Genomic DNA, 22,992 nt, shown 5'->3' with positions numbered 1-22,992 from the left:
TGCATTCTACATCATCACCGTTGTGCCTCGCTGAGAAAAAAAAAAAAAAAAAAAAAAAACCAGAGCGAACAATCAGAGCGATTCGGAGGACCCTGGATCAGAGCACTAGAATGATACATGATTTTGGCGTTGGAATAGAGGTATTTGGATGTCACTAGACAGGGGGAGTGTCAGCGTGTCTAGTTCCTTCTATGTTCTATGCATGCGTCCCTTCTACATCCTTCCATGCATATTCCATCATTGTTCCTTTCATGTAGCTAGCCATAGATAGCAGTGCTTTGTTCTCCATCAGCTACATAATGGCTGATGGCCCCACCACTGAATCTACACGCTTTCTATCATCACCACTGCTGTGCTACGCTGAGAGATGTGGTGTAGGTTACACGACCATAGTGTCTAATATGTATATTCTCATCATCAGCAGTGGCTACTGCGGAGGTGGCGAACCGGGCATGTCAACTTTCCGGTCCTGAGTATTGCGGACTTCCACAGGATACTTCCCTGGTCGGCAGTGGACCTTGTGAGCTATAGCGCGCTTGTGAGGTGGACGAGTCAATGTCCGGGCCATGAACAGTTTTGCTCATAAGCGACTACTTCTTTGTCGACTCTGGCGCATGTGCTGCAGTTGATGTTTGGTACATTTACCAGACGCGACCCCACATCAAGGACCTCGAATTTTCTGGAAAGTCACTCCTGTCATTCTTGCATTTGACTAGACCAGGTATCGAGACTTGACCGATCTAGGTGACATGATTGCTCTTAGCCATGACAAACAGTAGCTGCTAGCCTTTCACAAGACTCTCGTATTCCGGTAGATCTTCCCTTTCCAACACCACGACTCATGTTTGCTCGACTGCAGCTTTGCCTATGCGCTCTTCCCAAGCCTTGATTTTTTCTCCAACGCGCAGGTAGTTGGTCTCGAACTTTAGCTCCTCCCCAATCTTCTCTTTGAGCTGCCGATACATTCCCGAGGTAAGTGTGAGTATTTCGTCGAGCCCATCTGAATTTGTCTTATCAAGAACTCTATCCTCCGACATATAGCTCCATTCAGCATCGGTATCGTAATAGAGTCCAGCCCTGAATAGTCCAACCTTGACGGTAACGTGGCGTAGAACAGGACACGCCAGAAGGTCGCGAAAGCAACCAGGGAGCCCGTATCGCGTCCCAGTCTGTTCATGAATGACGACTTTGATCTCCATCCTATTAACGAGAAACATCATCTATGCACATAACGGGGTCAGCATTGCTTATTCAAGGCAAGAAACCTGGATCATGGAAAGAGGTCTTAGCAGTAGAAGCAGGAAGATCTGCTGCCAAATGGCGAAGAACAACTCCAGAGTGTGCCTACCTTTTGGAACCCTTGACCTTGACATAGTAAACCGGGCGATTCAGGAAACCAAGGTCATTCTGGGCCACCATTCTGAAGGTACTCTATTGATCCGGAAGAATGCCTCGAAAGCCTCTCAGACCGCTTGTCGTTAGCTGTGATTTATCACACATCTGAACCCGAGAGGCGTATCCTCCAGATTTGGTTAAGCTGTTCGTACACTCGACACCGCATCTATGGTATGTGGTACATGTTACGCAACAGGCAAGGCAAACCTTGAAATAGAATCACGTTTACGGTCCCTTCATACGTCTGTGACTCTATCGCCATGGCATTTCCTTAACATTGTGGCAGATAGGGGGTTGATCATTGTGAGTCCGACATATTGGACAAGGACAGAACCAGACTTTGATAAACCAAAAAACAATGGTACAGCAAAGGGTGTATGCATAGATCTAATGAGAAGGCACTAGACAAATCCAACTGTCTATGAAGTGGCCAAGAAAGATGCTAGGATTGAGTAGCACCGTCAGCAGAGTTGAGATGAGTGTGACGCTTTCCCCGATGCATCTTTTATCGTTACTAGCATTTTTCTTACGCTATCGAGATTCTGCATCGCTATGCACACCGAGTAAGCTCGGGTCGCCGGAAAAAGAGCGGCCGGCTAACCTTGGAGCGAAGGTTGGGAGCGATGGGTGTTGCAAAGATGTTGCAGATTCTCAATATCTGGCCATGGTCTCTCTGAGCTCCTGACAGACCTTCATGTACTGCGCCCAGTAGTTGATCTTTCCTTCGTCATGTGGGTACTTGGGTTCAAATATCATCCCTTCACCAATCTTCTCTATGAGCTCCCGACACGCTTGCGTAATTGCGCAGAGTGTCTTGTCGGTGGCAGCTAGCCTGCGATCATGAGGAATCGAGAGGATGTCGAAAAATTGGAGTCTGAAGTGCGCAGAAGAGAGGGTTCGGGTGGGGACAAGTGGTCCGGATGGGGTGTTCAATCAGAATCCTACGCACGGACGCCGTCATGTCTGACTATCCATGCCCTCTGACATAGTAGGTTTTGCGAGTTAAGAAACCAGGACTCTTACCCTCCATTTGGAAAGTGTTGATACGGAAGAAGGTCTCACAGGCCTCTGTCGCAAAACTCTCTGACACAGGGCTAGCCCGAAACATGGCCCTCATTGTCTTCCACTCTTCGGGGCAGCCAACATCTCTATCACACTGTTTGCCAATGATCTTGTGCACGGTGACCATTCCTTCGTAAACCTTGTCTCGAAGCTCACGGGGCAAAGAAGCAAATTCGACTCTGGTTTTGGGGTGGGGAGCGGTGGTCAGAGGCGCTATGGGAATATCTGTTGCTTCGAAAACGCTGGTTTCCGACCTCGTCGGCGTAGCTTGATATCTTGCTGTTCCTAAATTGTGTAGATATGATGTTTGAGGGAGCACCAAAACATTCGAAAACTTAGTCCGTTGGGCTGCATAGAGGGGTATCATACCTTAACCGCGAAGCTGTCCCCATACAAGGAGGTGTCACCAAATTTTGGAAATACCCAAACAAATCAAACATGCCAAGGCATGATTCCTCCACTGTGGGACTGTGTCAAATCAAGCCATGTTGTTGATGTCCTGAAATATTCACTGGCGCGATACGGTTTGCTTTTGTACTGGAGCAAACTATGTAGCAGGTGAGACGGCACAGGGTAAAAGACATACGCTTTAACACCAGGAGGGCTTTCTCCCAACATCGCAGTGAGAAAGCTATGGGTTCCGCTCGCCATTAATGCAGCAGAGGCCTGAAATTTTGCTGTTACATCATTCTCCGCCTCCCTTTCCGACTCCTTCTTCAGGGTCATCGACATCTCCATCACCACCCTCATCAGTTTCTTCCCAAACTGGTTCAGCGAATGAAGCTTCCAAATCTTTGATTGGTCTGGGATAAAAGAGGTCCAACCATGGTTTTGCTTAGATCACTTTAAGTCCCCGGCCTATTTTTGACTGAAGCTCCTTGAGCACACCTGTCCACTCCTCCTCCCAGCTCATCATGGTAGTCTGTCCGGCTTTGACGGTCAGCTTCCGTAGCCGAGGACAATCTAACAGATACCCAAGCTCATATGCGAGATATCTGGAATATCTCGTATTGTCCTGCTCTATAACCACATCGATACTTGTTACCCACTCCTTGATGTCGAACAACCGGATACATGTAGGCGCTTGCTGATGCATGGACTGACTGACATCAACTGACAACATTCTGTGGATCTTTGCTCCTAAAAATGCGGGTAGGTCCTCGCAATGCACTAGGAAGGTATTGTGTTGGTAAAACATCTCACAGGCATCGTCGGCGATTTGGAGATTCGATGCCCAGGCGAAAAGCATGGCCATAGGACCTAGGAGGTCAGGATCGTAAACCATGGGACCAAGGACATTACTGAACTTTATTGGGACTGGGCTGATGAGCACCTGGCCGTAGATTTGGTCTCGTATTTCGCGAGGCAGGGATTCAAATTGGATCATGGTGAGCTCTGGGGCGGTCACCGAGTATCAAACCATGTTCTATGGTATTATTCGTGCTAGTCCGGCTTGCTGCTGAGAGCTTTGACTTGCACCTCAGGACGTAGCGCAAAGTAGCTCAAACCAGACTGTCTAGCTACGTTGCTGTCCTATTCAAGCGATTGAGTAGTGTAAGGAGAGATTCTTTCAACTCAGTAAAAAAGTAGAAGGGTGTGTAGGACAAAAACATCTTCCCACCTGCAGCCTCAGTAGCTCCTTAGAGTCAGTAGTACCTAGCAGATAAACGCGCGTCTGGAGATAGCGGCTAGATTACTCGATAAACCATGTCGTTTATCTCCGAGTTTCCAAAGACTACTTAAAGAGTTATATCCTGGAGATCGCAGGCAAAGCTGTGGCAGACATGTACCGGCTGGAAACCTTCCTACCACATCACGATACCCAAAATCGCCATGGCTGATTGCAGCGCCTTCTTCTACGGTAAGACTCGGAGCTCTGACTGTCTTCCGCAAGCATGCTAAAATTGTGCATTCATAGGAACCTTGGTATGGTTACCTGGAACTTTCACCTCATAGTGGAGCTCACAGCCTTGACAGATGGCACCCCAAGTCCTCTATCGTGTTGTCTACAGTACGACCAATCCAACTCCATCCCAGATAAACCGCCTCGTCATAGAGCCTGCTACCCTTCCACAATACACACGCCGCCGTGTTCGCGATTGCGATTACCCGGCCATCGTTCCATCCAGCGAGCCTGGAGCCTGCGTGAGAGGGACCTACGTCAGAGGTCTCACCCGCGATGACCAATGGCGCCTCGATCTCTTTGAAGGCAGCCAGTACGAACGGATCCGGCTGCGACTACACTTGAGAGATAGAAAACGAAATGAGGGAGAAGAGATGGAGGCAGAGACATATGTATGGGCAGAAGATACCAGAGGTTTAGAAGACGGAGAGTGGGACTTTGAGGAGTTCAGCAGAGAAAAGATGGGAAGATGGATTGGCAACGATGAGGAGTATGAAGGTGAATTGCGACCTTCTATTGCAGGTGTGTCGGACACGTGATGGTGAAGAGCACAGCTAACGTCATAACGGTAGAGGTTGATGAGGCGGTGAGGAAGAAAGATCCGACGGGTGGGAGAGGTGTGAATGGCATAATTGGAGGCAAGCTGGAGGTCAAGGGTAAGAGCGAGAAGGAGGTACTGGAAAGTGCTGTGTAGATCAAGGTTCTCTATTGAAGATGTCCAAGATGATTCTTCGGAGGCTTTCAAATGATCATGGATGATGGCGCTCACGAATATCAGATAGAGATAATCACGGGGTAGACGAGAGAGAGATCCACGATAGAGCCAAGATACTCGTACGTAGAGGACGCCTGTCAAGATGTTTCCATCATCAAAAAGTTCGAGCACGAGAAGGAAAGGCGGGGCGGCGGCGTAGTGGACCGTCTTTGTCAAAACACAGCCCCCACAAGTCCCCCCCACAATGGCTTAGTAAGGCTACAACGAGCGACACATTTGAAACCCCCCCAAAGGTCGTATCTAACGAATAGAATTGTAGGCTTCTGGCACATGCGCGAGCAAGCATTGAGATAAGACGCAGTTTGGCACTGGATCCGATCAGCCGCTCAGCCCTCCTCCACCATGTCCTTCTTACATCTTGCAAATACACGTCCATCCCACTCTGTCTTCAAACCCATGACTTATATATGGAGCTTTCTCAGCGCTTATGCTTCCTTTACTCTAACGGCTTCGACGCAGCTGGAAGCGATCAATTAGCCTTTACAAATGGCTGATGACCATGGAGAAGCCGTACTCGTACATGCTCCCAGGAAAGGATACGAACCGAAGACATGGTTTCAGAAATATATACAAACATGGCAGTACCACAAGGCACAGACTGGATGGAACATGCCTCAGGGAATTGCGGTTGGGAAGCAATCCTTCTTTGGTAAGATACTGCCTGTCCCAGGCTTGATCATTACAACCGTTCTTTCCGCCGCAATCCTACATGGCATTGATCAACCTCCATTTATCGACAATGATTTTTACGACTTCGTGTCCACACATCGGTCTTCTACCCAAGCTGTTCTGAGCTTGTTGACTAGCGTCTTCAGTTTTGCACACCTTTACGTATTGACTTCGGTAATCAATTTCTCAACAAGAATTCTCTTGACGCAATGGGCTCCGACGCTCGACCGTCTGAAGTGGTGGAAAGCCCTTTCGAATATCAGCATAGACCTGGATTTACCCTTCACCTTTTCAGCGCCCTTGGCCATTGTTTGGGCCCTCACGCTTGGAGTAGGTTCACTGTGGACCGGTGCTCTCACGCCAAATTTAGTCGTACGTTTTACCTTTTGAAGCAGTTCTCCCCATATCCCGATGTCTTATGAATTGTCAGACATGTCTAAAGGGGTCTCTGATCCTAAGACATGTCTCCCGACTCCGGGCATCTCCTGAAAGAGTAACGCTGACTCCGAAATCATCAAGTCTCGCAATATTACTGCGGAGATCTCGGTGCCTTTCTATGCACCTGATCCAGATGGGCGAGCCTGGAATCAAACATGGACACCGATTGCTCCACACCCTGTGACTCGCTCTCCGCTGGGAACTTTCTCCTATACCCCTGCCTATGACAGGGGTAACTCGATGATCAACACCGCCGCCGGCGTCATATACGACAAAGACGCCAATGGCAAGCGTCCGCGGAGCGACAAGACTGGATACACGTACAGCACACGCTCATATGGCGTAGGATCATCTCTAGGCCTGGCGCAATCATTCAGCAAAGGGTATCGGCATCCTATGATGTACCAGTACCAGGAAATTGGTTACAATGCCAGCGTCATTTGCAGTGTCAACGCAAGTTCTCAATGGGGCATAATGCCCCCTTCAGACGCTGTTCAAGATGAACCACAATACATTCCGAATATCTACTGGGCAAAAGGTGCTACTCCTGGTATGTACATTTCCTAAGCAATTTCGTGCTATGCGGAACCGCTCTTGGAGTTGGAAGACGTTGTTGAGAGCATAAGCCCTTAATACCCCTTGAAGCTGGCTTATGGCTCGCGTTGTTGCCTGGAATAGGAATGCTGACCCTGATTCCTATATAGATGGAGCATTGTTTTGGCAATTGCAGTATAGTGCGATTGATGACTCTAACGTTGTGTCCATGAATGCCCACCCCGATCTCAACCCAACTGGGAAAGGAACTGTGGTAATTGCTACAGGAAACACTCAGGGCGGACCCTATCTGACCCTTAATCAAACTCAATGCAGTGTTGCGTTCATTCCAACTTTATTCGACATTAGCGTCAACCTGTCCTCATCAGTCATCACAGTGGATCGTGCAGGTTTTGCTCCCGACATGGATCCCACAGCCCAGAATAATGCGACTTTTACCGCGTGGAGATGCCACACACTCCTGGATACGCTCGCGAGTCTCGGAAACTCGACTACGGGGTGTGGCAACTACACTACACAAGGGCAACCCGGGTTAGGCAATATCGCAACCCGAGCTTTGCGACAGTTGAATGATCTCTCTGTGTTAGACACCTCATTACACACGTCCAGCCTCGGAGAAATGTTTCTCTCACTCATCCAGAACGAGATCCTATACTACGAGAATAATACGAAATACCAGGACTGGAACATCACTGATTTTGATTCCGATATCTCCAGCCCGGATAGCACCAGTAATGTCTCCATTACCGTGTATAGTATCGAGCAAGGCCTCAAATCTCTCATCGACGACTCTCTGTTGGCCTTCGCGAGCGCCCAGCTAGTACTTCATTACGAGAATTCATCCCAAGTAACAAACGGGACTCTCACCGTTGGCGCGGTCCTGGTTGGCACTCGAGGCTATGTGTATTCGCTGTTCACTTTCAACTTGCTCTTGATCCTGATCCTCATTGAAGAGATGTTTAGGACTCGATGCTGGGCTAACCTGCCCCTCTTCGACTACAATGATCTGAAAGGCGTTATTGTTGCCAGCTCGATGGGTGGAAAGGAGCTCGCGAACAAGGTGGTCGCGGCGCACGAGGAACGCGAATCAGTCTGGGTGGCTGCCCCTCATGACAAAACTGCGAGTGGCATACGGGTGCAATTAAAATGTAGGGAACACGGTTCGGTGGAATTGGTCAGTGTTCAAGAACATGAGTATAAGTTGATTGAAGGTGACAGCGATATGAAGTTTGTTTAAAGATGCTGCGGCCTAGGGGATCACTGCCGAGCGATATAAATATTAAATATCGGATCATAGATCAGTCACCATCAATTCAAGCCAGCGTTGTCTTCGGTCTCCATAATGAGATCCAAGGTGATTCATTCAAGAATAGCGAAGCATCAAAAGTTTCGCGGAGCGTAGGGTTGGGTCATTTTAACGCTATCCCCTCTCCTGGCAATTTTGCCTTCCTTTCATATTCAAGATACCCACAGTTCAGTGGTTAAAAAGACCCGACCGAAGCCTACATGGTCTGTGCATCTATTGGAATGTTCTTCTGTCTGCCCATGCAGAGCCATGGTGGGATGACTGCATCTTGCTTGCTTGGACGGCATCAGGCTGAAAGAAAAACCGACGAAGCACATTGTGGAAACGCTCTCAACATAGTCAAGGAGATCGAGTGGTCTGTACCCAGCAAAGATGGCGGCATGAGATGCATGAAACCAAAAGATTCCCAAGACAGCGGCAAAACATGCTCCGGCTCCGTCGTCGCTGAGTGTAAACGAAAGTCACAGAAAACACCAAAATTTCCACCACTCCTCCCTTGGGATCTACGGTCTGGCACTCCACATCCTCCGCTTCTGGTGCAGCCTTGCAGGACTGCCCGTTGACAGAGCAGGAAGAAGATCAAAAAAGCGTCGTTCGTCTGAAAATACAGCAAGGCCGGGGTATCTGTGAAAACACCTGGCGTTTCTCATCGCACCGTTGAGCCCTAGCGTATCACCATGATAGTCTCTCGTTCAGAGACAGAAAATTCGTCGAGTCCGTCTCTCTCGCCTTTAATCTACCTCACTAAATCCAAGCTTGCGTCCCGCATCACCTGTCCGTGCATAGTTATTCGGAGACTGTCTCTCCAACGGGCGCAGTTAAATAGCTTTCCGCAGACGTGGTAAGGGTATCGGGTCAGGCCCTTGGGTATACCAAATGGAGTTTGCAACCTTCTGTAAAAACGCCCGTCGTGATATCCAATCGTTCTCAGTTCATTTGGGTCCCAAGGCTGTCTGGACGATCCCAGTCATCAACGTCAACCCAGCCATCATACGGACCGCAATACCAAAGCCTCCCTGTACATGGATTCTTAGACAAGCCCAACCAATGCCAAATGCCATACTCGTCAAAAGCCCAATGAAGCCCAAACTCCATAACTTTATCCAACGTCAGCCTTCCACGAAACGAATGCCCCAGCCCAGCACCGTGCCGCATTGCGGACACATTCCCAACCCCCCTCGAAGCTTCTGGGGGCACCTTGCCGGGGCAAGTTTCAGTACCTTCTGCATCCTCGGGACGACCGTACAAATGCATTAGGCGATTCTCTCCGATGGGCGGACTCACCGCGGCGGGAATTGGTCGGTAGCGGTACTCGTCCTTGTGGGTCTCGGGCGGAATGTCATCTGTCTTACAGACGTCGACGAGCGTACTCGGGTACGTCCCGAATCATACAAAGCGGATGCTTCTTGAGCCGCCTCAAAGAGAATGTAGACTATCCGTCGCCCGCTCATGAATCGGTAGTGACCCTTGAGGTAGGCGAAAAGAAGTCGATCCAGTAACGGCACGCACACATCCATTGGGATCAGTTTCGTAAGGTACATTTTTGGATGGGGTCAGCATGCTGACCAGTAGGACCACCGGCTTTGTTCAGAGGTCGTTCTGGTTCTGCAATCGCCCCAGGGCAAAAGTTCCGCAAAGTCTTCGCATTGATTGTTGATCATCACGCTTTGGTAAAGCTTGCATCTTACACGTTTCCATCGAACTCGTGTCTTGGCAGCTGGGACTTCCGGCTCTTGACAGACTTTGTCGTAGGTCTGAAAGGTCTTGTGGAAGCTAGGTCCACAGGTACGCGGAAAGGGTTATTGAACAAAGACAAGACGCTGTTGGGAGGGTGATTGGATCTATACAGGGACTGGAGCAACAAGAGCGTCGCCACAAAGATTATACAGAGTCCAAAATTATGGGAACAGAATGCTTAGCCACCTCCAGCCAATCCCTCAACGGATACTTCGGGAATGAATCGTGGCGGGTGGAGAGGGAAGATGAGTTATCAGACGGACCGCCTTGAAGCGACAAATTCGCCAGACAGTAGGGTAGAAAGTCGTCCTTGAAAAGATTGGGCCCATTCAGAGCAAGACACGTAGAACTGCTAACATTTTCAGGTTTCAATGATTGCCATTCTAGATTACAGTAATCACAAGCCAAGCTTCTTCCATGTAGCTGATCTGTGGAGAAACCTCAATGGCTAGCACCGGTATATCCACGTTTAGGGAGCACTAACAATAGTAATTGGACGATAGAAACCTTCGATGGGATCACTGGGAAGACTGAGCAACGGTGAGAGTGGTAGGGTAATTTGCAAGGAAAAGATAGCAATGTGGTGCTCAATTTGATTAAAAGAAAATGCGTGAACTCAAAACAGACTCAAGAGAATTGACCGCGACAATTCCGATTCTGGAATTCAAAACTCCGACCTATAAAGCTCTTCACCTCTTTTGAGTGCTTCATCCAGCCCCCTGATCGCGCATCTAACGGAGCGTATAATGGCTATATTAGCGAACCAGGTGTGGAAATCAGTAAGCCATGAATGCATGAATCCTGCCACCTCTTGTACCCAAATATATGAAATGATCAATCGAGTTTCTGTTCGAAGCTTCAGGTTCCTTTTGAATGATAGCTCTATCCATTGTCATATCTAGACCATGTCGTCCTAATCCCGTCTCACCGCTTATGTATGACGCTTCGCTTTGTCCGGTAACTAGCACGCACAGCTTCCTTCATATATCACTGGATGCGGCCATCAGGTCTTCTACTTCTCGTAGATCCAGTCGTGCTGAGCCAGCTTGTATTGCAGCACCTCGTCCTTGCTAAACCACAAATCAATTTCTTTCTTCGCACTCTCGACAGCGTCGGAGCCGTGGCAGACGTTGCGGCCAACGTCCTGTGTTTCAATCAGCCACATTCCTGCGTCTTACTGTGTTCCAAGAATTGAGAACTCACGATGGCGTAGTCCCCACGGATAGTACCTGGGGCAGAGGCCAGAGGGTTCGTAGCACCTAGCAGGGCTGTGATGGTCAGTTGCTGGTGATGAATCTTGAGGGAGGATGATTGCACGTACTTCGGCCAGTCTTGACGGCATCACGGCCCTCCCAGACCATGGCGCAGATGGGCCCGCTCAGCATGTCTATCGAGAACGTCAGCCAATTTCCGGTCTATATCTATAACGTAGATCGGAACGTTGAGGTAGCTGCGTACAGGTGACGAGGCCCTTATAGAAGGGCTTGTCGGAGAGATCCTCGTAGTGCTTCTCGAGGTGCTCTTTTGAAGGAGAGACCAGCTTCATGGCTGCAAGCTTGTAGCTACATCTTGCGTTAGCTCAACTGGCTTCTTACAGGATCATGGTATAACTTGCCCTCGCTTCTCAAATCGTGAGATAATGTCGCCGATGAGTCCACGCTGTTGAAAGCAGGCTTAGCATTCGGTCAAGCCTTGCCATTGGGTCTCAAAACAGCAAAACCGAGGAGCCTATGAGTCAATTGCATACTTGGACACCATCTGGCTTGATAGCAATGAATCTAGATAATTGTGAGCTTCACCGCCAACTAACTGGCCCCTCCTTGGTCTGTCTGCCCTCGGTACTTACGTCTGCTCGTTAGACATATTTGCAGATTTTTCCTGGCCTTCCTTGTATTTGTGCGATTGACGAAGTAGGCCTTGTGTTTTGGCGTTGAGATGCTTGTAGATGGGAGGATCTTGTGTGGAAGTTGGAATGTTTTTGTTCTCCATTTGTGGATTTATTGGTTGTCTTGGCAGGCTCGATGGGGGTGCCTCGGTGGTCTGAGTGGGGGTCGGCCCGACAAGCTTCCGTGGGTCGAAGTACGGTTAGGCATTCGGCACTTACCGCAGCGGTCCAATTGTTTGGAGGCTGATGAACAGGATGGAAGGACTTCTCCAACTTTCAGTCTATATCCCACCCTTCTGGTGATTCCTTTGGCGTTGGGCCGCGTGTTGTGGTGGAAACGTATGGTCATTATGTTTCCAGCTCAAGGATGGGGGCAATTGCTCCCTCTCCTTCTTGTCTTCTGTCTTTTCAGGTCAGCATGTATGCATCTACCTCCCATCCAAACATTTAGTCCCGTTTCGCTGATGAAGTGTGCTTTTAGTCACCGTAAAGCATGAGGGATTCAAGACTTGCGAACAGTCCGGCTTCTGTAAGCGAAACCGAGCCTATGCAGACAATGTGGCCACGCTGGGCAATTCATGGACCTCTCCTTACACACTCTTTTCGAAAAGCTTGAAGATAGACAATGGATATATTACAGCGACACTATTTAAGTCTTTGGGAGAGGGTGTCCAGTCTGTAGAACTCTCCCTGATGATTACATTCCTTCAATCTGGGGCAGCAAGGATTACTGTTGATGAAAAGAAGCGACGACAAGGTGAAATCGAGCTTCGACATGGAAGCCAAGCTCGAAAAGAACGATATGATGAAGCTTCGAAATGGGCCATCGTTGGCGGAGAGAAGCTGGACAAGTCCGCTAAAGCAGACACCTCTTCGAAAGAGACAGTCGTGAACTATGGTCCCAACAATCGGTACAGGGCGGTCATAAGCCACTCTCCATTCTCAATAGACTTCTTCCGGGACGACCAGCTACACGTGAAGCTCAATGGAAAGGGTCTGATGAATATGGAGCAGTGGAGACCTAAGGTCGAAAAGCCGGACATCAAGGAAGGTGAAGATTCAAAAGAAGAGGAGCAGTCAGTCGAGCAAGGCGAGGATGAAAGTACCTGGTGGGAAGAGACATTTGGTGGAAATACCGACTCAAAACCCAGGGGTCCTGAAAGCGTTGGATTGGACATAACGTTCCCGGGCTATGAGCACGTATATGGTATTCCAGGACATGCAAGCTCTTTGTCGTTGAAGCAAACTCGGTATGGACAGCATGAATGTTTGAAATCATGGATCAACTGACAATCCCCAGGGGTGGGTCCGACGCTTACGAGCAACCATACCGATTATACAATAGCGACGTATTCGAGTACGAGATGGACAGCCCTATGACATTGTATGGAGCTATCCCTTTTATGCAAGCCCACCGGAAGGACTCCACTGTGGGCGTTTTCTGGCTCAACGCCGCCGAGACCTGGATCGACATCGTCAAGCGGAAGGTATCAAGTAATCCGCTGAGTCTTGGTATTGGAGGCAAGACTGACACCGAAACTCACTGGTTCTCCGAGAGTGGCCTCCTAGATGTCTTCGTTTTCCTTGGCCCTACGCCCAAGGACGTCATCTCTCAATACAGTGAGCTCACAGGATACACACAGCTTCCCCAGCAATTTGCAATTGCGTACCACCAATGCAGATGGAACTACGTTACAGATGAGGATGTCAGGGATGTTGACAAGAAGATGGATAGGGCCAGGATACCTTATGATGTGATCTGGCTCGACATCGAATATACAGACGGCAAGAAGTATTTCACTTGGGATGCTCACACGTTCCCGGATCCTCTGGGAATGGAAAAGCAATTGGACTCCCATGACAGGAAACTGGTCGTCATTATCGACCCACACATCAAGAACGAAGGCAATTACCTGGTGGTAGACGAGCTCAAGTCCAAATCATTTGGTGTCAAGAACAAGGACAATAATCTCTACGAAGGCTGGTGTTGGCCAGGATCGTCACACTGGGTCGACTGCTTCAATCCCGCCGCCCTTGAGTGGTGGAAGTCTCTCTTCACCTACTCATCCTTCACAGGCACCGCTGCAAACACCTTTGTCTGGAACGATATGAACGAACCCTCAGTCTTCAATGGCCCAGAAACCACTATGCCAAAAGACAATATTCATCACGGCAACTGGGAACATCGCGACGTACATAACATCAACGGCATGACCTTTGTCAACGCTACCTACCACGCGCTCCTAGCCCGCGAACCGCCAGCCTCCCGCCGCCGCCCGTTCGTCCTCACCCGCTCTTACTACTCGGGCTCCCAACGCCTTGGCGCCATGTGGACCGGCGACAACCAAGCCGAATGGTCCCACCTCGCTGCCTCAATCCCTATGATCTTGACTCAGAACATCGCTGGCTTCCCTTTCGCTGGTGCCGACGTCGGCGGATTTTTCGGCAACCCAAGCAAAGAGCTTCTCACCCGCTGGTACCAGGCCGGCGCCTTCTACCCCTTCTTCCGCGGCCACGCCCACATCGACACCCGTCGCCGTGAGCCATATCTCGCTGGTGAGCCCTACACATTCATCATAACGCAAGCGCTTCGTCTCCGCTACCAGCTGCTCCCAGCTTGGTACACAGCCTTTCACGCCGCCTCTGTCTCCGGCGTTCCCATACTCCAACCTCACTACTACGTGCACCCCTCCGACGAAGCTGCGTTCGCAATAGAAGACCAATTCTACCTTGGCTCCACTGGCCTACTAGCAAAACCTGTCGTCACAGAAGGCGCTGAGACCGTCTCCATCTATTTGCCTCCTGGCGAGACATACTATGACTATTTCACCTACACCACCCACGTTGGTAGCGGCAGCACTATCGCGATACCAGCACCATTGGATAAAATCCCTCTCCTGATGAAAGCGGGCCATATCTTCCCCCGCAAGGATCGGCCTCGCCGCAGTAGCGGTTTGATGCGTTGGGATCCTTACACTTTAATCATCGCGCTTGGCAGTAACGGTGAAGCAGAAGGCGACCTCTACGTCGACGATGGTGAATCTTATGACTACGAAGACGGTGCCTACATCCACCGCCATTTCAGCTTCTCCTCTAGTACCCTTAAATCTAGCGACCTGTCAGCCGACACTGACATGTCGAAACCAAGCAAGAAGAGGAAGGCTTACCTTACAGCGATGACTGCTGTGCGCGTCGAGAAGATGGTTGTTATTGGTGCGCCGATGGAATGGAAGGGGAGAAGCGAGGTGAAGGTTGAAGAGCAGGGCGCGAAGCAGACGAGGACGGTGGAGATGAAGTGGTTTCAGGGTGATGGAGGAGCCGCAAACTGGGCTGTTATTAGAGATCCGGGAATGGAGATTGGGAAGGGGTGGACGGTCGAGTTTTGAGACGACGCTTGAGAGTGTGGAACGATGAGAGCTTGGGGGTTGATGTTCCTCAGATGAGGACTCTTGAGACGAGGCAATGTACTGATAAATGTAGGTAGAATATGGGATGTTTGGTTTGAAATACAGTTGAATATTTTTCGTGAATTTGGCCTAGTCATCGCACCTGTTGGCTCACCCAATCCTCTACAATGACTTGGAGACGGGGAACGATCATCAGCAAATCATCTTTTCTGTTACGTTATCGTTAAAACCTCAAAAGCTGGGTATGTGGGCTCAAATCCTCGCCTTGACAGATTTGAAGACCCGTGAAGGCGCCTCGCTATGCTAGCAAACAAGCAAATCGCCATGCCATAGCTAACAGCAATGGGTAAATTAGCCCTGAACTTGTGAAGTGAAAATGGTCATCAGTCATCGATTACATGAATCTGGACTTCTTCAAAGTCGCTTGAAGCCGCCTTAGCAGACTTTTTCCTCCGCTTCGGCGGCTCCTTGCGCTCTTCGCGCCGTTCTGATGGCTTCTCAATCGTGAAAACCATGTCCTCCTTCTCCGGTGCTTCCTCAACTTCTCTTCGATCTTCTTTGCCATTTTTTCTACGCTTGGAGCGCTCATTACGCTCACCCTGCAGGTCAGACAGCCCATGTGTACTGTCAGAGATGATAGTGAAATTTGCTGAGACTGGTGCTGGGTCCGCATTGGTAGCCGGAACGATCGTAGCTGGTGTATTCGTTATTTTCGCATTTTTATGCGATGTATTGGATTTTTGTGAGTCTGGGATCTCGCTCGGTAACTTAGGAGACTTTTCTTTCTCGAACGAAAGTGGAACGGGATTGACTATCCTGGAGTAATTCGATTCAGGGTAGCTCTGTTTCGCCGAGGAGAACGAAGGATAGGTAATGCTTGTAGGAGCTGACACCCTTCGCTGGCTCTGGCTGTCGACCACGATGACAGACGGGTCATCCCATTGAACTGCTGGAGCCTCTTCGTCAACCCCACCATCGTGTATATCCGTTTCGTCATGGTCTGAGTTGTACAGACGCTGATATTCTGCGCTTTTCTGCATTTCTCGCTCGTTGGTCTGTAAGAGTTCCTCGAGCACATCATCTTTCTTGTCAAGATTCTCCTTCTCACAGCGGCGAGTAGTCTCGAATGCTCCACTTTCTGTTCCTGAGATGCCCAACAAGGAAGGTTCAGGTACCTTGCTCGTCGTGGTTGGGACCATTTCCGCACCGTTGGCTTTACCAAATCCTTTTTGGGCAATCTTCGCTTGATCTGGAGCACGCGATGGGCTCGATACTAGCTTCTTATCCTCCATTCCAGCGACCTTCCCTGACTTTTTAGCGCTTTCCTCCCTCCGCTCGTTCGTTTGGATCTCATGCAGCTCTCGGACTTGATTGCGAACGCTTGCTCGTAGGTCACCGGGCACAAGCTTTGTCCAATCTTTTTCCTCATGTGTTTGTTGGATAGTCTTCGTGATGAAATCCTTAGGATCTGTCTCGAGACTGAGGAATGTGTCCACATAGCCGAGTAGGAACACGCCACAGTCCGAAAAATTGTCCTGTTGAGGAATCCGCTTCGCATTGACACCCTTCATCTGTGACTCCTCAAACTCCATGCCGCGCTTTGCTTTGGCCTCCTCACGCAAATAGTCTTTGAGTATCCTAATAGTTGGGCCGCGGGCTTGTCCGAGTGAGTCGAACGTTATTATGGCTGGTTTATTTGGATCAACCTTGGTAATCGGGGCTGGCAGCGCCTTCCGTTTGCTCTTTCTGGACTTCGCTGCAGCTTTGGGTTCTTCGTGTTGGTACTCGATAAGATCTTTTACCTCATCGCCTTGTCCCTCGGAGGGTGCTGGATGATTCTCAGCTTCCGTAGAAGCGGCAAATCCAGGCATAGTATCTTCGATCTGGGAATCAAGCATTTCCTTATCTTCGGAGGCCGGACGTGCCTTTTTTGGGCCGTCGGTGTCGTAGAGACCTAGTTCGTCGCCTGCAGCCAATCCTGCATCATTGTCCAAACTCATTTGTGAGAACGAATTCCTTGTATCCCTTTCGTTTGGCTCCTTCGCACTTGGAAATAAGTTTTCGGACTCGTCACCACCCGGCTGATCTGTAGGGCTTGATGCACGCTCTTCCGTTTTTGGTCCTTGCTTTGACACGGCACGACCATCTTCGATTGGCAAAGTAGCCTCATCCTCAGGCATTGCCAAGTCGCGATCCAGAGCAGGCAGATTGCAAATTATAGCAAGGTACCAATGGGCCTGTTCGTTAATAGGTACTATGATGTAGTCGTAGGTGAAAAGATCCACAGACCTAGTCCACTTCTGCACACCCTCGTAATTGAAACGCTTTCTGCCTTTGTGAGTGTTTGTCAAAGTTGCAAAGAAAAATGTGTTGAAGAAGTAAACTCTCTTGGCAAGTTCTGGTCTCTCTTCCTCAAGTCTTTGTTCTAGGTAGCGTAGGTAGAAGCTTATGAGGTTGTCATTGAGGAATTCACCTTCGTCTAGACGTTCAAGATCAGACCACTCCACAGTAGTTTTCTTCTTGCCAACCTTGGGGTACGTCAGAGGCCTTTTCCAGGGGTCACCTAGACCGTGTTTCACGGAGTACTTTTCTTTCTCGGGTATCCCATCCAAATTTGAGAGGAGACTCTCGCCGTCATGGACACCTGAGTTTCTGGTCGACCGCCGCGGATTCAGATGCTCATTATGGGCTGGCTTGACTTTTGCAAAGATTCTTTTGATACCACTTTCCTCTGGAAGCCCGTCAGGCATTGCTAGCACACGCGGTTCGGGCCGTTCAGCGGCAATGTCAGTGTCATGGGTGGCATTGTGTACCAGCTCATCGACTATCGAAGACTTTGACTGCTGGCGGCTAGCCTTGTCAGTGTCCAAAGGGGCTAGGTACTTGCTGGAATCGTTACGCTGTCTGCTATAGGTAATTATCTCTACTTCTTCCGGCCTATAGCTTTTTGTCGCACCATGTAGGGTGCGCAGCTCTGATCGTCTCTTCTCGAAAATCTTCTGCATGTATTCACTATTTGAAGCTGTTAGATTTGGTGCATGACAAACCCCTCAAGTGCCCCAACTACATACCTAGACCTGCCAACCACGCCGAGGGCCCTCGGATTCTGTAGTCGCTGAAGTAGAATTGGGACATCGCGTTCAGACGCGAGTTCGAGATCCAAGACGTTATCTTCCGTCCCGCTTCTCGACGATTCTAGGCGTACCCTGACTCCCGGATTCTCCCACACGACTCTGTTCAACTTCTTAGGCTGAATTCGAAGACTACTGTGGGTGGTACGGATACGCTCGCCACACTGCTGGATATAGTACTCTTCCTGTTTCTGGTCGTGCACAAGGCCAAGGTCTTCATTTTTGTAAAGAGCTCCCGGAAGGCTGATTGCAGCAAGAGCAACGGACCAGGGCGGCCTTGCCTCTTGGCCAAGAGGTCCTGGACGGGAAGGACGTCCACGATCTCGGCTCTTGGCATTGAAGCGGGCGAAATCCGACTTCACTGTGCTCGGTGCCCAGACTGCAAGATCGTCCATGGGGGTTGTAGCTCTGAGGGTTGATGACGAATGCTTCGAAGGACTTGTCGAACGCATGTCTTTGGCGATAAACACCGCATCCGGATCTGCGTTTTGCCCAACAGTGGTTGGTGCCGACTGAAGTTCATCCGCGTCGGAGCTGGCATTGGCATCTGAGCCACGACGCGTGCCATCGGTAGCAATGAAAATCTGTGCAAGGCCTGGAGACTTTTCTCTAGTTAAATTCTGGGTAACAAGCTTCTGCTTGACGTTACCGTCCGATCGAGGTGCAGGAAGCCCAGGCTTGTTGAAAAAAGGGGATTGTGTCGGGTTGCCTTGCTCTTTGAGTGACCTTGAAGTGTTTGAACTGGTACCTTTAATTGTAGGAGGTGGCTGCCTAGCCGTACCCCGATACGTAGGACGGGGGGCAAATTTTGAATTGGTGTTGGTGATTTGAGACTCGTCTCCTGATATGTCTATCGGATTGGACATTGGTGAACGTTTTGGTGATGATGGAAGCAGGTCATGGTCAGGTTGGTGCTTTCCATTCTCACTACGACGCTGCCTCTTGCTTTTCGGTCTACTATCCATCATTTTCTCCAAATTTCTGTATTCGGAGGAACCATTTCTCTTCAGTGGGAGGCCCGATACCTGGCTATTTGCAGAAGCAGACGGAGCTAGACTGGGGACTTGGCTGGTGCCTTGGCTAGCGTGGAAGGATATTGCATGGGGTGACAATTGATCCAAAGGGTCTGTCTGGCCTGAGCTTGCCGGGCTAGCCTGGCGATCCAACTTCCGTCGTTTGGCTGAAGGGGGTGTAGGAAGGGTTTCATCCCGCTCATTCGTGTTTGATATAGATTTTACGTTGCTCCCTCTGTGTATCTCCACTGCTAAAACTCGCTGAGTTCCACCTGTTGGGTTTAGGTTGGGCGCTGCCTTCCGATTCACTGCTGGGCCGGCAGGGAATGGATCCCTGGAGAGAGTATTCCTTGGCTGAGGCCCTCTCGGGAGTCCTCTCGGGAGCATCTTCCTCCAGTCAGCATTGAAAAAGGTCACCGACCAGACCGAAACCAACCTTTCCGAACATACCACCATGTCTTGTTACTGGTTTTGCGATGGAAACAGCTTCTGGATCATCTTTGCTGAAGGACCAAATCAGTACTAGGTTCGAGCCCTGGAGCAACCGAGGATCTCATACCCTGAGCCTCCTAAAAGTCGAATCTCCTCGTCAGTAGGGGCCGAAAGTTGATCAAAGTAAGCTCTTTTTTCCGCTTCTGCGTTTGAAATTTGTCGAGAGCGGGACATCCGATCCACTTCTGGCAGGAGCGATTGTGTCGACCTTTCTCCAGCATTGAGATGAATTTCAAGGTGTGTATTTTTGTCTGGTGGTCGAAGTGTGAGTGGAAGTTACGAATTGTGTAGGTGAAATGATAACTGTTGCTTGAGCCTTGATGCATGAAGACATCAAGCGCCGGGACTTACCGAGAGCCGCTCCGTTAGCTTTGTTGCTGCGGAAATTTGCAACTTTCTCCATGTCTCTTCTAATACCGCGAACATCCACGAATTTGGCACTTATAGACTCGGCGTCCGGAATTTCTGGATCCATGCTGAGATATGTTTTGAAAGTAAAAATTCTCATCCAATGATGGTGACACTGGGAAAGTCAAGCAAATGATACACGTTGAACGTGTAACGTCAGACAGAGATGGAGCACGGTCATTTGCACTTCGCCTGTTCTGGCTGCAGAAAAGACAGGCCGTTACCGTGTTAGAGGGGTGGGACATCGAGGAGACCGAAAGCAAGGCTCGTAAACTGTTGAACAAAGGCTACAGTCAGGCAGCAGGCCTTAAGTGAATTAAGTCGGAGAAGCGCGATAATCTACTGCCCTTAATCACTTCATTCGCGCCGTCTCCCGTAGTAAGTTCCACACATCAATCATGTGCATTGTGGTCTGTGGATCGTGGCCTGTGGACTGGATGAGTTACAGCTATCCAACCTGCAGTACTAGTACAGGATATGCCCAGTCCAATCAATACTCATCGAAAATGCAAAACAGTGTGGCTTCGCTAATGACATACATGCAGTCGCTTTGAAACTCATCAATTATCGTACACAACCCTCCACAGGGATCATGCTGCTGTTCCCCTTGGCTTCTCCGGAGCCGAATCTTCATTGATGGTCTCCCTCCTCTTGGCTTGGCCGTGGTGTGGTCCAGAGCCAGTACCCTTCTCATGGCGTGCTTGATCGATTGCTGAGCGTTGGGCTATGCTGTCGTCGTGGCTTTTCCAGACGATGCTGGTGTCTGCGGGGAAAGCGAGGAGGCGCTTGATCGTCTCACTAGAGGATGGGATGTCAGTGAACAGACGTACGGCGTATGGCGGGATAGAGAAATTGGTGTTGACGTACCGAATCTTGATATTACGCCCACCATCGATCCTCGTCCAGACACTCAGCACATCCTCGCCGCTTCTTACACTCAACACAGCACCGCAGACCTCCTCACCAGCCTCAGCGAATTGGTCGCCCACAATTGCCAGAAGCAAATCCTCCCAGTATCTGTCCGAGACACCTTTCTTCAGCCTGATGATCCATTTGCCTCCTCTCTTATTTTCGTCGTCCTCCCATACTGGCCTAATGCCCTTCTTGAAGATGTGATAGTCGGAGACTGAGGGTAAAGTTGATGGTCGCTTGAGGTGAGTGTAGACTGTCCAGAATGCCTCGACAGAAGAGAAGTATGCGAGAGGTATAGTCGATTTTTCGTAGTCGGAGTATTTAGACGTTGGAGGTCGGTACCATACGATCCAAGTGGACTTAAGAGAGTGCTCTGAAGGTGTAGTGGATGACTTGTTGTTCAAAGATAATGCTGAGGGGTTCGTCTTGACATCTGACCCAACGCTGTCTTTCTCCTTCTCCCGCTTCTCGCCAGCGGCAGTCGAAGGTGTGGAGTTGCCGAAGTCAAGAGAAGTCCCTGGAGTCCTTGGTGTCTTCGCAGAAGATCCAAATGATGCAAAAGCCCCAGATCCAAGACCAAAAGCTGATGAGGCACCACTTGTAGGCGAAGCAGCATTCGTGGTTGTTAAGGGAGCAATGCCATTAAATGGATTGGATTTGCTGCTAAAAGACCCTTCCCCGCCGCCAAAGCGCTTCGCAGGTTGGTATGGACGAGAATTCTCAGACTTTGTGTTCTCTTTGTTGGCGCTGTTTGAGTTGGAGGTGGAGAGGGCAAGCTTGCTGGAGCTGTCGAACGCACCAAGTCAGTATTTGGGGGCAATTGGTGCTGGTGTAAGCTTACTTCGACCGGCGCTGCCATAAATTGTCCATGAACACTACAGGATCTAGACTTGGAGATTGTGGGAGCCAAAAGAACCCGAATGATGTTACATGCGCTTCTTTGCCAAAATGCGAGTATGCGCTCGAGTCACAAATGTACTCTAGAATCAGTCGTTAGAGATTCTTGGATCGGTTGGGCTTATATTGCAGGATATGGAGGACTTTGGAGGCCTATGGTTGAAGTAGAGCGTGTGTTTGGGAGGTATTCAGATTATATGGGTTCAATGACTGAAATTGTTGGAGCAAACACGGTTCCTACTTCAAAGTCTACAATTTTGGCGGTCAGGTACAGCGGTAGCGGCGGCTATACTCTTGGCACACTTGGCACTCTTGGCGATTTTAGCCGCGATCAATATCATCCCCGATTGGCGAATTTTTCTTCTTTCCTTTAGTCAAGACCACCAACTCAAATCATCCCAGCTCGAGCTCAATCCTCACTCGGCTGGCGATTCCGATGGGTAGGTCAAGAATACGCTTAAGCCACTTCTAAAACCGTCATCACGAGGACCGCTTTGTGCGAGCTTCCCATGATGCGGTGACGACCTGTATGTTGGGACATATCTTCTGTGATAGGCATGCGTACCACCAGACAATGTGACTATTAGAGAAGAGGTCTGGCTGGATACTATGAGGCCAATTAATCTCGAGTGCTTGCGTGCATAGCCCATCAAGTGGGAAAAGAACATGAGCATGACTCACAACTAACGAAAAGGAATGGCAAAACAAACACAAAAAAAAATGAGCCCGATGTGGGGGTCGAACCCACAACCTTTGATTGGGAAACTTGTTAGAATTTGTTTGCTTTTAATAGTTGGGTCGGTATGTACCTTGTGATTAAGAGTCACCTATCTCATGTTAGATATTGTCTTACTTCGCATATTAGATTATTAGTACGTACACGCTCTACCCTTTTTTTTGCTATTAGTGAAAATTACGAAGATTGATCGAGATGTTTCTTACGATTGAGCTAGAGCACCAAGTCAGTGAAGGAATTGAAACTGCTGATTGGTTTTTCCTTACCTAAC

General features: G+C 49.5%; 8 protein-coding genes across 8 annotated transcripts; 3 read left to right on the top strand and 5 right to left on the bottom strand.

Annotated features, from left to right (window-relative positions):
• Positions 1 to 839: 839 nt before the first annotated feature.
• HO133_005432 (uncharacterized protein) lies at positions 840 to 1,419 on the bottom strand (the record flags this gene model as incomplete). The annotated part of the gene is made up of 2 exons (XM_037296342.1): positions 840 to 1,200; positions 1,349 to 1,419. The coding sequence occupies 2 exons, from the start codon at positions 1,417 to 1,419 to the stop codon at positions 840 to 842; spliced, it is 432 nt and encodes a 143-aa protein (XP_037148324.1).
• Positions 1,420 to 3,142: 1,723 nt separating this feature from the next.
• Positions 3,143 to 3,844, bottom strand: HO133_005431 (uncharacterized protein; the record flags this gene model as incomplete). Its single annotated transcript, XM_037296341.1, has 2 exons — positions 3,143 to 3,222; positions 3,346 to 3,844. The coding sequence occupies 2 exons, from the start codon at positions 3,842 to 3,844 to the stop codon at positions 3,143 to 3,145; spliced, it is 579 nt and encodes a 192-aa protein (XP_037148323.1).
• A 590-nt stretch (positions 3,845 to 4,434) lies between these two features.
• On the top strand, positions 4,435 to 5,054 carry HO133_005430 (uncharacterized protein; the record flags this gene model as incomplete). The annotated part of the gene is made up of 2 exons (XM_037296340.1): positions 4,435 to 4,882; positions 4,915 to 5,054. The coding sequence occupies 2 exons, from the start codon at positions 4,435 to 4,437 to the stop codon at positions 5,052 to 5,054; spliced, it is 588 nt and encodes a 195-aa protein (XP_037148322.1).
• A 567-nt stretch (positions 5,055 to 5,621) lies between these two features.
• Positions 5,622 to 8,034, top strand: HO133_005429 (uncharacterized protein; the record flags this gene model as incomplete). The annotated part of the gene is made up of 3 exons (XM_037296339.1): positions 5,622 to 6,176; positions 6,297 to 6,792; positions 6,947 to 8,034. The coding sequence occupies 3 exons, from the start codon at positions 5,622 to 5,624 to the stop codon at positions 8,032 to 8,034; spliced, it is 2,139 nt and encodes a 712-aa protein (XP_037148321.1).
• A 2,818-nt stretch (positions 8,035 to 10,852) lies between these two features.
• HO133_005428 (uncharacterized protein) lies at positions 10,853 to 11,829 on the bottom strand (the record flags this gene model as incomplete). The annotated part of the gene is made up of 7 exons (XM_037296338.1): positions 10,853 to 10,984; positions 11,044 to 11,108; positions 11,162 to 11,227; positions 11,299 to 11,402; positions 11,456 to 11,499; positions 11,588 to 11,618; positions 11,687 to 11,829. The coding sequence occupies 7 exons, from the start codon at positions 11,827 to 11,829 to the stop codon at positions 10,853 to 10,855; spliced, it is 585 nt and encodes a 194-aa protein (XP_037148320.1).
• Positions 11,830 to 12,066: 237 nt separating this feature from the next.
• Positions 12,067 to 15,111, top strand: HO133_005427 (uncharacterized protein; the record flags this gene model as incomplete). Its single annotated transcript, XM_037296337.1, has 3 exons — positions 12,067 to 12,145; positions 12,207 to 12,975; positions 13,026 to 15,111. The coding sequence occupies 3 exons, from the start codon at positions 12,067 to 12,069 to the stop codon at positions 15,109 to 15,111; spliced, it is 2,934 nt and encodes a 977-aa protein (XP_037148319.1).
• Positions 15,112 to 15,515: 404 nt separating this feature from the next.
• Positions 15,516 to 20,243, bottom strand: HO133_005426 (uncharacterized protein; the record flags this gene model as incomplete). Its single annotated transcript, XM_037296336.1, has 4 exons — positions 15,516 to 18,144; positions 18,204 to 19,610; positions 19,836 to 20,019; positions 20,120 to 20,243. The coding sequence occupies 4 exons, from the start codon at positions 20,241 to 20,243 to the stop codon at positions 15,516 to 15,518; spliced, it is 4,344 nt and encodes a 1,447-aa protein (XP_037148318.1).
• A 523-nt stretch (positions 20,244 to 20,766) lies between these two features.
• HO133_005425 (uncharacterized protein) lies at positions 20,767 to 21,958 on the bottom strand (the record flags this gene model as incomplete). The annotated part of the gene is made up of 3 exons (XM_037296335.1): positions 20,767 to 20,974; positions 21,044 to 21,874; positions 21,930 to 21,958. The coding sequence occupies 3 exons, from the start codon at positions 21,956 to 21,958 to the stop codon at positions 20,767 to 20,769; spliced, it is 1,068 nt and encodes a 355-aa protein (XP_037148317.1).
• Positions 21,959 to 22,992: the final 1,034 nt, after the last annotated feature.

The sequence above is a fragment of the Letharia lupina genome (assembly GCF_014066315.1).
Source record: "Letharia lupina isolate WasteWater1 chromosome Unknown contig_21, whole genome shotgun sequence".
NCBI classification, from domain to species: Eukaryota; Fungi; Ascomycota; class Lecanoromycetes; order Lecanorales; family Parmeliaceae; genus Letharia; species Letharia lupina.
The sequence above is the reverse complement of the archived record's forward strand: the minus strand, read 5'-3'. Positions and strand labels throughout refer to the sequence as shown.